Source organism: Anabrus simplex, chromosome 5, assembly GCF_040414725.1.
Source record: "Anabrus simplex isolate iqAnaSimp1 chromosome 5, ASM4041472v1, whole genome shotgun sequence".
Lineage (NCBI taxonomy): Eukaryota > Metazoa > Arthropoda > Insecta > Orthoptera > Tettigoniidae > Anabrus > Anabrus simplex.
In genome coordinates, this window is record NC_090269.1 from 230,764,819 (window position 1) to 230,778,201 (window position 13,383).

At 36.5% G+C, this 13,383-nt stretch overlaps 1 protein-coding gene across 2 annotated transcripts in view; it reads right to left on the reverse strand.

Moving 5' to 3' along the window:
• Positions 1-13,383, reverse strand: part of LOC136874461 (patj homolog) — a 225,551-nt gene that overhangs the window by 127,525 nt on the left and 84,643 nt on the right. Inside the window, exons 4-5 of one of the 2 annotated variants that reach the window (XM_068227911.1) lie at positions 10,945-11,070; positions 1,357-1,472 (exon numbers count right to left, since the gene is read on the reverse strand). In XM_068227911.1, the coding sequence (XP_068084012.1) occupies positions 1,357-1,472; positions 10,945-11,070 (242 nt within the window). The remainder of the gene's footprint in view (positions 1-1,356; positions 1,473-10,944; positions 11,071-13,383) is intronic. The other variant, XM_068227912.1, reaches the window with a different exon arrangement.

A 13,383-nucleotide genomic window follows, 5' to 3' on the forward strand; every position in this document is an offset into this window, starting at 1 on the left:
TACAGATGGTAGGATTTAATGTTAGGATCATCCAAGCTAGTTTCTTGTTAGTGTTATCATGTAAGCCTGTTGAGTGACGTCATGAAATAAATGGTACTGTTAATTATTACAATGTATCCCGTTTTCAGCGGCGATGAGGAAAAGTATGAGCATAAAACAATATTGTAAATAAATAATTAAGTATCTTAAAAAACATTCATCCGGGGTAGGTACAATTTGTTAATTAGGATTATGAGATTACTTAACTTATTAATTTATTTCAGCGAAATCTTGTTTTGAGAATTAGCTTAAAACCAAGTGAATAACTTGAAAATGTATTCTGGAAATCTTAGTTTTATTTGCTGGGAAATCTCAACTTATTAACGTAACGATGAAGGAGACATGTCCGATGGCAAAGGGACTTGACTGCCACAAATGTTGTGAGTTTGATGTTGTTATTTTTGATTTTAATTTGTTGAGAATCAGATGTGCTGGGGATTTATTAATGTGGAAACCGTAGTCATCAACTACTGTAACGTAATTGTGTTCACCTTCAGCTTAGAAATTGGGATGGTCATGGGGTCATCAACCTCAGTGACTTAGATTAGGGCATCTGCCATTCCTTGTGGACATCATCCACAATGACTTTATAGATGTCGGTGTATGGCATAGTCGCAGGTCACATCGATTCAATTAAGGGTCCATGCCATACAAACAACTGTGCGGCACATAACGATTGGACTGCCTTAATTATACCAAGAGTCCACAGCTTGTGCTACGGGGGCTGGATAATCAAGAATCATTATGATGGTACATGCAGTCTCACATGGAAGCCGATCTTAGGGATCTCCAGACTTTATTTCATTCTGAAATTAAGACAGTGGTTTCTAGTAAGGATCAGGCAGCTGAGTTAAGGTCTCCAAAGCCAGTATCTCTCATCATAGTTATCATTTTAATTCTTTTAAATGAACAAGACTGAATTCATTGTTTAGGGATGACAATAATGTCAAGTTTCTTCGACCTCATCGTCAATAACGAATAAATATCAATTTCTTTGACTCGAGTCTTCTCATTTAGTAGATAGTTTCAATTACTGAAACCCGCCTCTTACCTAAGCAAGTGACGAAGAACCCGTAGACGACCCAAGAGAGAGATCTCATGCCGATTTCCTAATAGATAAGGAAGATAGGTATCCTACGAAGGACCTTAAAGGGCTCAGTAAATAACGCTAAATCACAAGGAAAAACAAAAAAATAACACCGGGTGAGCAACTTAAAACCAGACGGCTTGATGAGAGCAAAAGATGTTTCGTGCCAATAATGTGTGTGCAGCGTGCCAGTTGTAATTTGCTCACCCTATAGTTTTATGGCGACTCACCGTCCTGCGATTCCATTAGGCTGAATCTCCTGGACGAAAATTCCAAGCTCTCCTTTTTCTTCACTTCGAAGTCCTACTACGCTGAATCCTAGGCTACTACCTTCTGGCTTGTAAAGCTATTCAGGAATACAAAACATACCATTAGACTTCTGAAAAAGAAAAGAACTTTAATTCTGAAACAATAAAATCTACTTTACTAGTTTATACAGAAAACACAACACTTAAGAAGAACCCTTGGATTTCCTAACCACCAAAACTAGTCAAACATTATAAGAGACTTTAATTCCCATGTAAGTGAAAGAAGGAATATAAATTTAATTTGTACAATGGCTGAAGAAAATGTTAATCCAGCCCCTGAACCTAACTTACAAGATAAATGTTTGGGTCGGACCGGACAAATTTCAATGAAACTTGGGCGAATTATCAATTAAGGTATTCTGAAGATGGTAATAATTGTTTTGCCCTAAAACCAATGGCAGTGTTATAATTAATTAGTGAACAAAACCTGGGCGGTTCAGATAACACAAAATGACCTTGTATATGCAGTGCAGAAATTTAGTGTCAGTTACGTTTTAAAGGTACATAAAATACTTTAGCCTTCACCGAAATGGGCTCACAACATTAACAGAATTTCACGCTCTACAAACCTGTTTTACTAACACATACAGAGTATGAATATTCAAAATATTATGGTTAGATATAGGCCTACATTTATATTCAGAACTAAACACTTTCCCCATGCGGAGGCTCCCACAAAGGCATACTTGACAAGCCAGAAAAATCTAAATATGTACAGGTCAAATAGATACAAGTATATAGGCTAATGTTTGTCTATTAGGTATAGCTGACACTGCAATACAGATGATATAGCAGAATGGACAGAGATCATTTGGATTAATTTATGTAATATGGACAGATGCAGGTTAAATCATTGACAGAAAAGGACGAGGCTTTTCGGCATTGTGCCTTGCTCCAGTCAACAACACAATCTCTTCGATATTTTCTAATACATACTTTCGGCGGTAGAAGGGGAGGGTACGTTTTATCTTTTTCTGTATCTTTTTCAGCGGAAGCTACAATATTTTATAGTAGTATGAAATCACATATATATTAAAGCTCGTGTTCTTAATATATTTTGGTAGCAAAAACAAGAAAAACTGTTGGATTTTCTGTCCAGGATCACTCATTTTGTCATGCTGTAGACAGCCTGTGAAACAACAGCAGCCGTGTAACGATGTTCTGATATTTTAATTGATTGCAGCTCACGTCTTCCGATAACCCACCTTCCACCGCAACAACAAATTACTGTCTTAAGTAGGAAAATAACATTTTTACGGCAGAATTATCATTAAGCATATGATGTTTTAATTGATCATCCTATCAAGTTCCATTGAATCTGGCCTAAACCTAAAAATTCCCTGATTAGAATCACTTATAAAGACAAGCAATCAAAATTGTGATGCATATTGCACTGATTACTAGTTTCAGGGACATTCCTTCTTGAATCCTAGCATTCCTCTTAATGGCACGGTTACAGTATGATAATGCGAGCCCCAGAGAGTCTTGCATTTTTATTCGTTTTATGGGCCTTCCCCTTATCAAAATAATAATAATAATAATAATAATAAAAATAATAACAATAATAATGTGAATATTACTTTTCGACGGTTCGAATCTCTCCACGGTGGACTCGCTGTATCAATTTTATACTCAGAAATTCACTTTCACAGTTCATCCACTAAAATTTATATTCTAAACCGCACGCTGTTAAAGGGCAAATGTTAACGAATTTTCTATGAATTCTCCAGAAAGGAGTTAGCAAAGGCTGCTGCTTGTCCCCTCTCCTTTTCAATGTTTACATAGAACAGGCAATAGAGGACATCAAAGGGGAATTTGGAAAAGGAATCACAATCCAAGGAGAGGAAATCAAAACTCTGAGATTTGGTGATGATATTGTTATTTGACAGTATCTGAGTCTTCAATTGCTACTCGTAGTAATGTATTGTCTATGCCCTATCCAATTTTCTTCCTATTTTGGATTACGGTCAGCATGCTCCTCACTTCTCCCACTCTCTTCAGAACTTCCTCATTTGATATTTTATCTTCCCAGTTTACTCCAATTCTTCGCCAAATCCATATCTCAAATCCCTCTATTCTTCTCTGTTCTTCCTTAATGTCCATGTTTCAGCGCCATATACTCCACACGTAACACCTTGCACGTCTCTTCCTCAGATCTTTCTCTAGCGGGCCACAAAAGTTTTTTCTTCTTGTTGAAGCTTTCCTTGGCTAAGGCAATTCGAGCTTTTATGTCTGTTATAGAGTGAAGGTCTTCAGTCACAATAGTTCCAAGATACTTAAACTTATTCACCTGTTCAATAATTTCTCCCCCTATCTTGAATGTCGCTTTTTCGCCTTTACCTACAAGTATCATTAATTTCGTTTTAGTTTATGCTCATTCCATACTCTTCACACTTTTTGTTTAATTCTGCGGAGGTCCTTCACATTTTCTGCTATTACTGCCCTATCATCAGCAAATTTTATACATTCAATTCTCTTACCTCTAACGTTGACACCTCTTTTACCATCCAAGCATTCACAAATAATTTCCTTGAAGTAAATATTAAACAAAGTTGGTGATAAGCAGCAACCCTGTCGAACACCTTTCCCCAGTCTGATTTCTTCTGTTAATTCTCCTCTTATTCTTACTCTTGCTGTTTGGCTGTAATATAATTCCTTGATCAGTCTTCTCTCTCTCTCTCTCTCTCTCTCTCTCTCTCCATTCCACTCCATGTTTTTTTAGTATCTCCAAGAGCTTATCCCACCTCACTTTGTCAAATGCCTTCTCTAAGACTACAAATACTGTGTATACTTTTATATTCTTTTCTATGTACCTTTCTCCTATGACTTTCAGTAAACCAATGGCATCCCTTGTGCCTACTCCATGCCTAAATCCATATTGTTCTTCACCAATATAATTCTCCATTCGCCTGTAAATCCTTCTGTTTATTGCTCTTAATAGTATTTTAGCTGCATGAGAAATTAAACTTAGTGTCCTGTGTTCTTCACATTTATTACTATTTTTCCTTTTTTTCTATTGGTATTACTATATTTTACAAGTCATTAACCTCATTTTTGGTCCGTATTGACGACAGTGATTACATACAATTTACAAAATATTCGTTTAATGTTAACCTAGTCAATACTTACAATACCACATTTTGTGGTTAAATAATTATAAAAAATAGAAATGCGGTATTGTAAATATTGACTAGGTTAACATTAAACGAATATTTTGAAGATTGTACGTAATTACTATATTTTCCAGAAAATCTTTTGGCCGTTTCCCTTTTACGTATATTTCTTGACAAAGTTTTAAAAATATATCCTTTCCTTTCCCCTGCAGTACTTTGAGTAGTTCAACTGGTATTTCATCTACACCAACATCCTTACCATTCTTCATTTCCCTAATAGTTGCCTCTATTTCCTTTTCTAATATACTGAACCCAATCTGATCTTCAGTTATTTAATTTTCCTTCTCCAAATTTATATTACTCTCATCTCGTCTCCCGTTTCAATCATATAATCATTCTATGTACTCTTTCCATCGTTCCTTAACTTTTTCAGGCTCACTAACTGTCCATCCAATGCTTAATCTCAGTCATTCCACTTCCATTCCTTTTATCCTTGAATGTTAACTCCATAGTTTCTTTGTACATCATGTCATATTTACCTCCACTTTCCAACCGTTCTATTTTGCTGCACGTTTCTCTGATCCACTTTTCTTTAGCATGTTCAGTCTCCCTTCTTAATTCATTATTTAATTTTCTATACATCTTTCTTCCTTCTTGAGTGTTTATGTTTTTCCATTTTCTCCTTTCTTCCATTTTGTCCAACATTTCTTCAGTTACCCATTCCTTTCTTATTTTTCTCCTTCGTTTTGTTCCCAGAACTTCTTTTGCTGACTCTTTAAGATTGTTTCTAAATCACTCCCATTTTCATTAACACAGTTAGCCTCATTCTCAGTTTGTAATCTTTCAACAAGCCTCTCTTCCAACTCTACAACATTGTTTTGTTTCAAGTTTTCAAGGCATATCACTTCATTGCTCTTACTTATCCTAACTCTTTTTAATTTAATGCACAGTTCTGCAACAACTAGGTTGTGATCAGAACATATGTCTGCTACTGGAAACATTCACGACGGCTGTACCACAAGTGGTCTACACATGTCGTTCTTACAATCAGAAGCCGTCATGTACAACCGGTCATTCACGCTTAAATATTGTTTTGAATCTCTACCTTCTTCACAAATTTAGCGTTTATTCCATACCAACCACGCGGTTCCAGGAGAAATTATAGTGTATGGCGTAACGATCAGTGACAGACATACGATGAGAAATAACTTCAGAAACCATCAAAATCTTGAGGAGTGTACAAATCTTTGCATTCTTACCAACAGCATTACAAATGAGTTAATGCTCTTGAAGAGAAATGAACTGTCTTTCGAGGTAGCACTGAGGAGAGAAGAAACGCATCGTGTGTATACGGTGACGATACTTGCCTGGCTTTTCTGTGGGCCGACGTGTTCGACGGATGGTACACGAAAAAACAAGCGGAGTAGCCCCGAAAATACACTGTCTGCCCTCTTAAAAGGACGTACGTTTCTAATATCTACCACAACTATAAGAAAAAAACAGAAACATTCCACTTACGGTAAGGAGGAGGAAAAGTAATATTGACCTCCGTCGCGGACGTGTTAAGTGCAGATATAGTAAAGTTTCCATATGGTTTCTATAAATTAACACCCCTCTTTAGAACATAAACACATCCCCTTTCAATAATACATTATTAGTCGTGACTGTCTGAATCTTGGATAGCAGTATTCATGTACATCAACCTTTGTTTCAAAAACATACTCGATGGAACAATATCATATTTCTTTTTTAAATCGCGTGTTGGCTGCAATTTTGGAAAGCTGCAGAGAGATATACTGATAAGATATAGTCCTACATCTCCGAAGTCCCTACCCATCTTGCAACAAAAGAAAATCAAATTAATGGCCCGTGTACGTAACTGACTCGTCTTTTACGTTCAAGGTTGTGAGACTGAATTCAGACGCGGTTAGTAGGTGTTTAACTGAGCTTAAATTCGAGAAGCCTACGTCAGTAGATTAACTGGCAATTTAAAGAAAGAACCTCCTTCGATGAGAAAAATTCTGACACTTCAGCGACCGAAGAGACATTAAACGCTTACGATGATTATTAAATCAAATTGTATACCATTTTCTCTTAGACTTGATATTATTACGGTAACAGACAGTAACCGAGTAGACCACGCAGCCAGCGACTCAATGCCGAATATCAGATCAAACTAATCTGATGGCCGTGGGAGGGCCAACTGCGTCGGGCGGAGGAGCCCTCTGCAGAGGGTGACAGTCAATCAGTGGATTAAATCCCACTGGAACCCACCTTACTGGACGCCAGCAACTTCTACGGAATTGGCTTGGGGTGGAGGAGGTCCTTGTGCACTGAAAGTGCTCAGGACCAGACGACGACACGCGGAGCTATACTGTATTAGCGGTACGGGTGTCGCGCTGCGATGCGACAGGCAACAGAAAACCACCGCATTAATTTTTGTTTGTATAATCATGGCCGAGAACACTAAACAGGTGACCCCTCACACTCCGACAGACCTTAGATGGTCAGAGAATGCTACGATTCTCCGGGTCAGCCATCAGGATTGCAACATGGAACGCACGAACTATGTGCGAAGCAGGCAAGAGAGATGCCACATGAGAGATGAATAGACTGGTGTAAGTGAAATGAGATAACCGGGATGCGGACAATGCATGTCCAGCGACCACATCGTGTACTATGCGGGGAACAACGAGCGGGATCACCGGTTCCCGGTTAAGAGGAACAGCTTCCAGGCACTCAAAACATACCCAGGAGTTGATATCGCGTCAGACCACAACCCGGTGATTGGGAACATGAAGCTCAAGCTCAAGACCATTGACAAGAACAACGCTAATAGATATAAACAAGGTCAAAGAAGCCGACGTTCGCCGCATAATGGAGGTTGAACGTGCGGAAGGGCTGAAGCGACTGAAGAATAAGGACCATGAAGTGGAGGAGTTATGGGCAGGCGTGAAGCAGGTGCTCATCCCGACAAAGCGCTTGGCAGCAGGGATTAAGAGGAAGAAATAGTCATGGCTTACGGATGAGATTCTGAACTTAAGGGACGGGAGATGGGAATGGAAGAATAGAAACTAACAGTGATACGACCAGGTACATCGGGAAATAAAAGCCAAGATCAACGCCACTCATCAAAGTGTTTGGAGATTGAAGAACTACAAAGGGAGACATGGCAATTTCAACCTGAGTGACGCTGGGAATGAAAAGAAATAACGGAACGAACGTGCTAGTCGACAGGAACCGACTGCTAAAGGACACAGCTAATAAACTGAACCTGCGGAACGCGTACAGTGAGCAGCTATCTGAGGACGCCAGATTAGTACGGCGCGGTTGAAGCAGACACTGGTTGCGACATCTTGCAAGATGGGGTAAGGCCGCACGGCCGGATGAAGTGTTTGCCGAAATCCTCAGGCTAACGGAAAACGGTACTTCCGTCCACACATACCTCTTCAATGAATGTACAGAACTGGCGTAATTACAAACGATTTGTTCATGTCCTCGTTCGTCACTCTACCAAAGACCAATGCAAAGCCTTCCCACCATACTGGGTCTCTGATGGTACCCGATTCACGACTTAATTATCTATTGCCTAGTTCAGTAATCAAACAAAAATATTGCATATCTAACTGCATTCCACAGATACTCTCCTGTCCACTAAGAAGTGTTTTTGGAAGATCTCCACTGCACTTTTTCTAACCAAAGGTATTCCAAATCCCAAACGTGAAACAACTTCTTCGATTACTACCAAATTACTCGTATATCATATTCCTAGCAAAATTGCGTACTAAAATTAGGTCTTTTCTACTTGCTCCCTATATTAACATTTTAATTATATCGTTTACCCTCCTGATTTCCTACAATTTCTTGATGTTTCCAATAGAATTGGGAGGAGAGAAAGATTAAAGTTAAATAATTCCTTCATGATAGAATGAGTTTGTTTAAATCTGAGATGGATGCATCAAATTGCTCACATTAAAATCCTATTCCTACGAAATACAATACATCTTCATATCATTTATATAATTAAATATGAGTAAAACATTTTACCTCGAGAAAGAGATCGACTACTCTGGTAGCTCTAATAAAAATCACATTATTAACTTACACAGAGTCAGTCACTAACTACATATTTTTGCAGATAATTCATACAACTAACATCACTGTATTTTCTACAAAAGCATTAACAGCAATAGCAAGTTGTAACAGCAATCAAACAGCAACCACACAATCAATCAATCAATCAATCAATCAATCAATCAATGCTCCAAGAACTAAAACACTGTTATAAACATGCAACTACACTTTCCATACACACAAAATGTGTACAAATGAAAGTCATATTACAGGAGGTACTAAGAACAAACTACAGAAGTTAATTCTGGCATTTTAACAAAATATATTCTAAAATACATCAACCGTACGTATCATTCGACAGAAAGATAGATTTCTTTCCTGATATGCAGAAGGTCCAATTAATTTCTGAATACATAAGACTATGCTATTAATTAAATTTAAGGAAACTTTTCAAAAGCAAGGAAGCCTGACGTTACAAGAATGAGAGAGGTAAAATAGAACCAGTGAACTATAAAAGGGTATGAAAATACTATTAACAAACAATATATGTTAAAAGTCACAATTGAAATTTCCACAGATGTGTGAATATTTATTAAGGTACCGTGATACAATGTGGTGCTTATATTCTGTCTATTCTGAATTTCACACGAAGAGTCTATGCAGAGGTAATACAACGAAGTTTTCGCAGCAAGGAGGCTAGTGATGATGTCACTACCCAAGCTCTCATTTTTCATTTTTTTTTCTTAGAATTTGCTTTACGTCGCACCGACACAGATAGGTTTCATGGCGAAGACGGGACAGGAAAGGCTTAGGAGTGGGAAGGAAGTGGCCGTGCTCTTAAGGTACAACCTCAGCATTTGCCTGGTGTGAAAATAGGAAACCACGGAAAACCATCTTCAGGGCTGCCGACAGTGGGTTTGAATCCAACTATCTCCCGGATGCAAGCTCAAAGCTGTGCGTCCCTAACCGCACTGCCAACTCACCCGGTACTCTCATTTTTCAATTTCTGCATTGTGCTTATATGGGAACTTGGTTTCCCCACTGCTAATTCATTACTCCAAATGAAGCTACAATTTTAAATACATTCCTCAAAACTCCCAACTTCTTAGCAAGGTCTTTCTATACTCTGTTGTGTATGCAGGTGTGATGAACAACACTGTATCAGAGATCATAAAACTTCGAATACATGCACATTACAGAAATGCCCGAACAGAAAAATTTTAATCACCTGAGATTAACCTTCACTGAGAGCACACATACAAGTTGTAAGAGAGAGAAAAGCTGCAAATGATTCTGTATTTCCAAAAACACAGTAAGATTATAGACATAATTTGATACCCAATTAGCTTAAATAATCAACTCTCTCCTGAATTCAATACATTCACTTATATTATTTCTATAGTAATACATATCCTATAAAACAAACTATGTAAGCTGTACAAAATAAATTGTATATTACATAACAAAATGAAAAAAAATACTTTAAATTACACTAAGGATATGTGAAATATACAGTAGTGTTACTACAGCTACAGAAAAAAATCATATTCAGAGAATAATAACATTTTGTGAACAGTATTACCTGAACAAGACCAATGCAATCATAAATATAACCAGTCAGCACTCAAATGTTATTATGCATATTCAATCTGTTCCTCCAACACATAAAATTAAAAAATAGAAACCCATGTTAGCAAACCTTTCAAAAGTACCAGTAGCAAATATTAAACAACTATATCTTTGTAATTAAAATTATTACTCTGTCATAAAAATTGAGCAATACAGTTTTTAAATATTTTCATATTTCAGAATGAGAATAAGGAACCAGAACTCTTTAAATTTGTAATCTTATACCACTATGAAAGCAGATAAGAGCATATTTACATTTTTATCAAAATCCCAGTACTGACTGACTGTATTTACAAAGGAACAGTTAAAGAAAAACACTAATTCAGAAATAAGGAAAAGTCTGCATACTATGTAGAAAATACAATTGTAAGTGCATTTCAGTCACAGCAAATGAATGAAGTAACTTACTTTCTACTGAAGGAGTTCATGACAGGGGGGAGAAATAGATTTTACAAGCTGCTTATCTCTTAATGAGTAAAATGCACCGTTACCCCATACAATTTGCATAGTTCAGGGTAATTGGGTGGAGAATTCATTCTAATAATACAGAAAGAAACTACATCCCTAAGGAAAAGTAAGAATTTAAGCAGAGTGAATCCATCTAAACTGTTTTTCAATCAAAAGACAGAGGAGAGGGCATAAGACTTCAGTGGTGGATTATATGTACAGTAAGAAGTTGAGCTAATGATCCTACCTGTATTGTAAGTACTTCTCGGCCTTGGGAAGATTCTTCAATAGCTTTCTGGAACTCTTTCGCATATGTTGGAGTAGTAATTGGGGGCAGAGCCACATCCTCAGGGGCCAAGCCTGGACTAGTTATCTGACAAAATGCAACCACACCATCTATCTAATGACTGAGCTGGTTTATGGAACCAAATTTAATGCTTCTGTCTGTTATCAACTAAGTGTTGAAATACACATAAATACATCATAACTGCATGGACAATACATCATTTATACAGGGATAATTTTTCTCTCAGTGCCCACCTGATTTTAAATTAATTATTTATGGCTAACTCTTCTCTTTTCCTTTCTAGAAATTGACATTGAAATGATAGTACTTACTAACTTGAAATTTAGCATGTATGCTAAATACTGAGGCATATATTACTAATCAAATTCAGTACAGTCAGAACTTTTATGTACATTTTACAATAAACAATTATTGACATGTATCATGATAAGTTTTACTGAAGATTCAATTGCTTTCTGAAACTTTCTGTATATGTAGTTCTAGTAATTAGAGGGTATAATAAAATAGCAATAACCTCCTCACTTGAATATATATTTCTTAACAACCTAAGAATGTCACAATTTAGCACAGGAAGTTCAGATTATTATTTGCATCTGTGGTAAGCTTCACACAGCACGTACCCTCAACCCCACAAAAGTTGGCTGGCAAATAAATAATTTCATACATTCTGAAAATAAACAAGATATTTTGAAATTGTGGATAGCTTGTGGCCGAAGGGATGATACTTGGAATCCTACCACCCACACAATATGTTCATTCTATTTCAAGCAAGAGATTTGGGAAATAAAGTAATCTTCTGTGATGGCCAATTATTTTGTGTAATTGAGTGCACTGGTTACAGTATATGTTGCAGTGAGTTACATTGTAACCCAAACATCTACAATAGAATCTGATTCAAGACAGATCTTTTCTGGATTCTCGTAAAGAAATTTCCCATCAACTAGCCATGCATTAACTTTCCAATTTTGAGAGCATCTTGTCAGTAACAGGTTTTTCTTTTCCTGTATTAACCAAATTAGTTTAAAAGTCTCTACTTTTTGGCATTTCTGGACTATCATATGTTTCATAATCTTTTCACATTTAAATAACGAACAGATCTGCTATTCTAATATATCTTGCAAATTAAATAATCTTCTTCCTATCCACAGATAACAGAACAATGACAGTCACCTTCATTTGCTTGGAACCACTGCTTTAATAAATGGCATTTATTCTAATGTCCCTTCAATCATTATGCATATGAAGACCTGTCATAGTCGTGGCTTTTGTCTTCTTTGACATGCTGGAAGCCAATAGCACAGAGTTGTCACATATAAACACCCTCAAATGCCAGGATCAAATCTATTATCATGAGAACAGATAGGTAATGATTAATCGACTTAGCCACAGCCCCTCAAACAACAATCACTACTGCCATCAACCATGGTCCATATGATCATGTGTCATGCTACTACTGTAATCTAAGATAAAAGATGAGAAGAGAATATTCACTGTAAGGTCTCTGCAACAGCAGTCATTCACATACCCTGCCATACATTCATATAACCCAAGGAATTCTAAATATATAAACAGATAAAATGTAATCTGAAATTTCAAATAAAGCAGCTAATGTATTTTCAACCCTAATTTGACTTTCTCCGATCATGTAAATATAAAACTCAAGCTCAATCAGTTTATGTAAAGAAGATTTCTAATATATGTCCTGCATCACTAGATGTCAAGTTATATTTTTCAAAAATGGCATAAGAAAATTATAGACATTATACCAAAAAACTGCCCCATGAATACATTATTACTACCTGCAAGAAAAGTGTGACTAGACATGTCATCCTATTCAGTGGAGACCAGGACAGAGTAGAATAATCATAAAACAATAACAATGGGTTCAAATGGTAAAAGAAAAGTTTTTGAATAGAGAAGAAACAGAAATACTTGAGTTTTAGATGTATTTTTAATTTTGTTGGTGAAGGATGTTTATGTTTATTTATATTTATTAAGTTGAAATTAAATGGTTATGTGAGAAGCTGTGCAGAGAATGTATCATATTTATCAATTAATATGACTGAATATTTTCCATACACAAAACTATAATACTATAACACAATGATTTCTGTTTTGGTCTATGAAATGTGTTATCACACTGCCTGAACAGGTATCTATTCATCTGAACCTTTTCATCTGCACAAAGATTCAGTTTCTTTGGATTCATCAATCCTCAATAACTAAAATTTATAGTGAACGTATCTAACCATGAAATAAAGTGTGAATATTTAGAATATGAACTTGTCCTTTTTTATATTTATATTTTGTTCTAAACGCCTTTCACTTGCTCCCTCCACACATAAACCCCTGTGGTTAAATTTGTGTATTCTACATTTG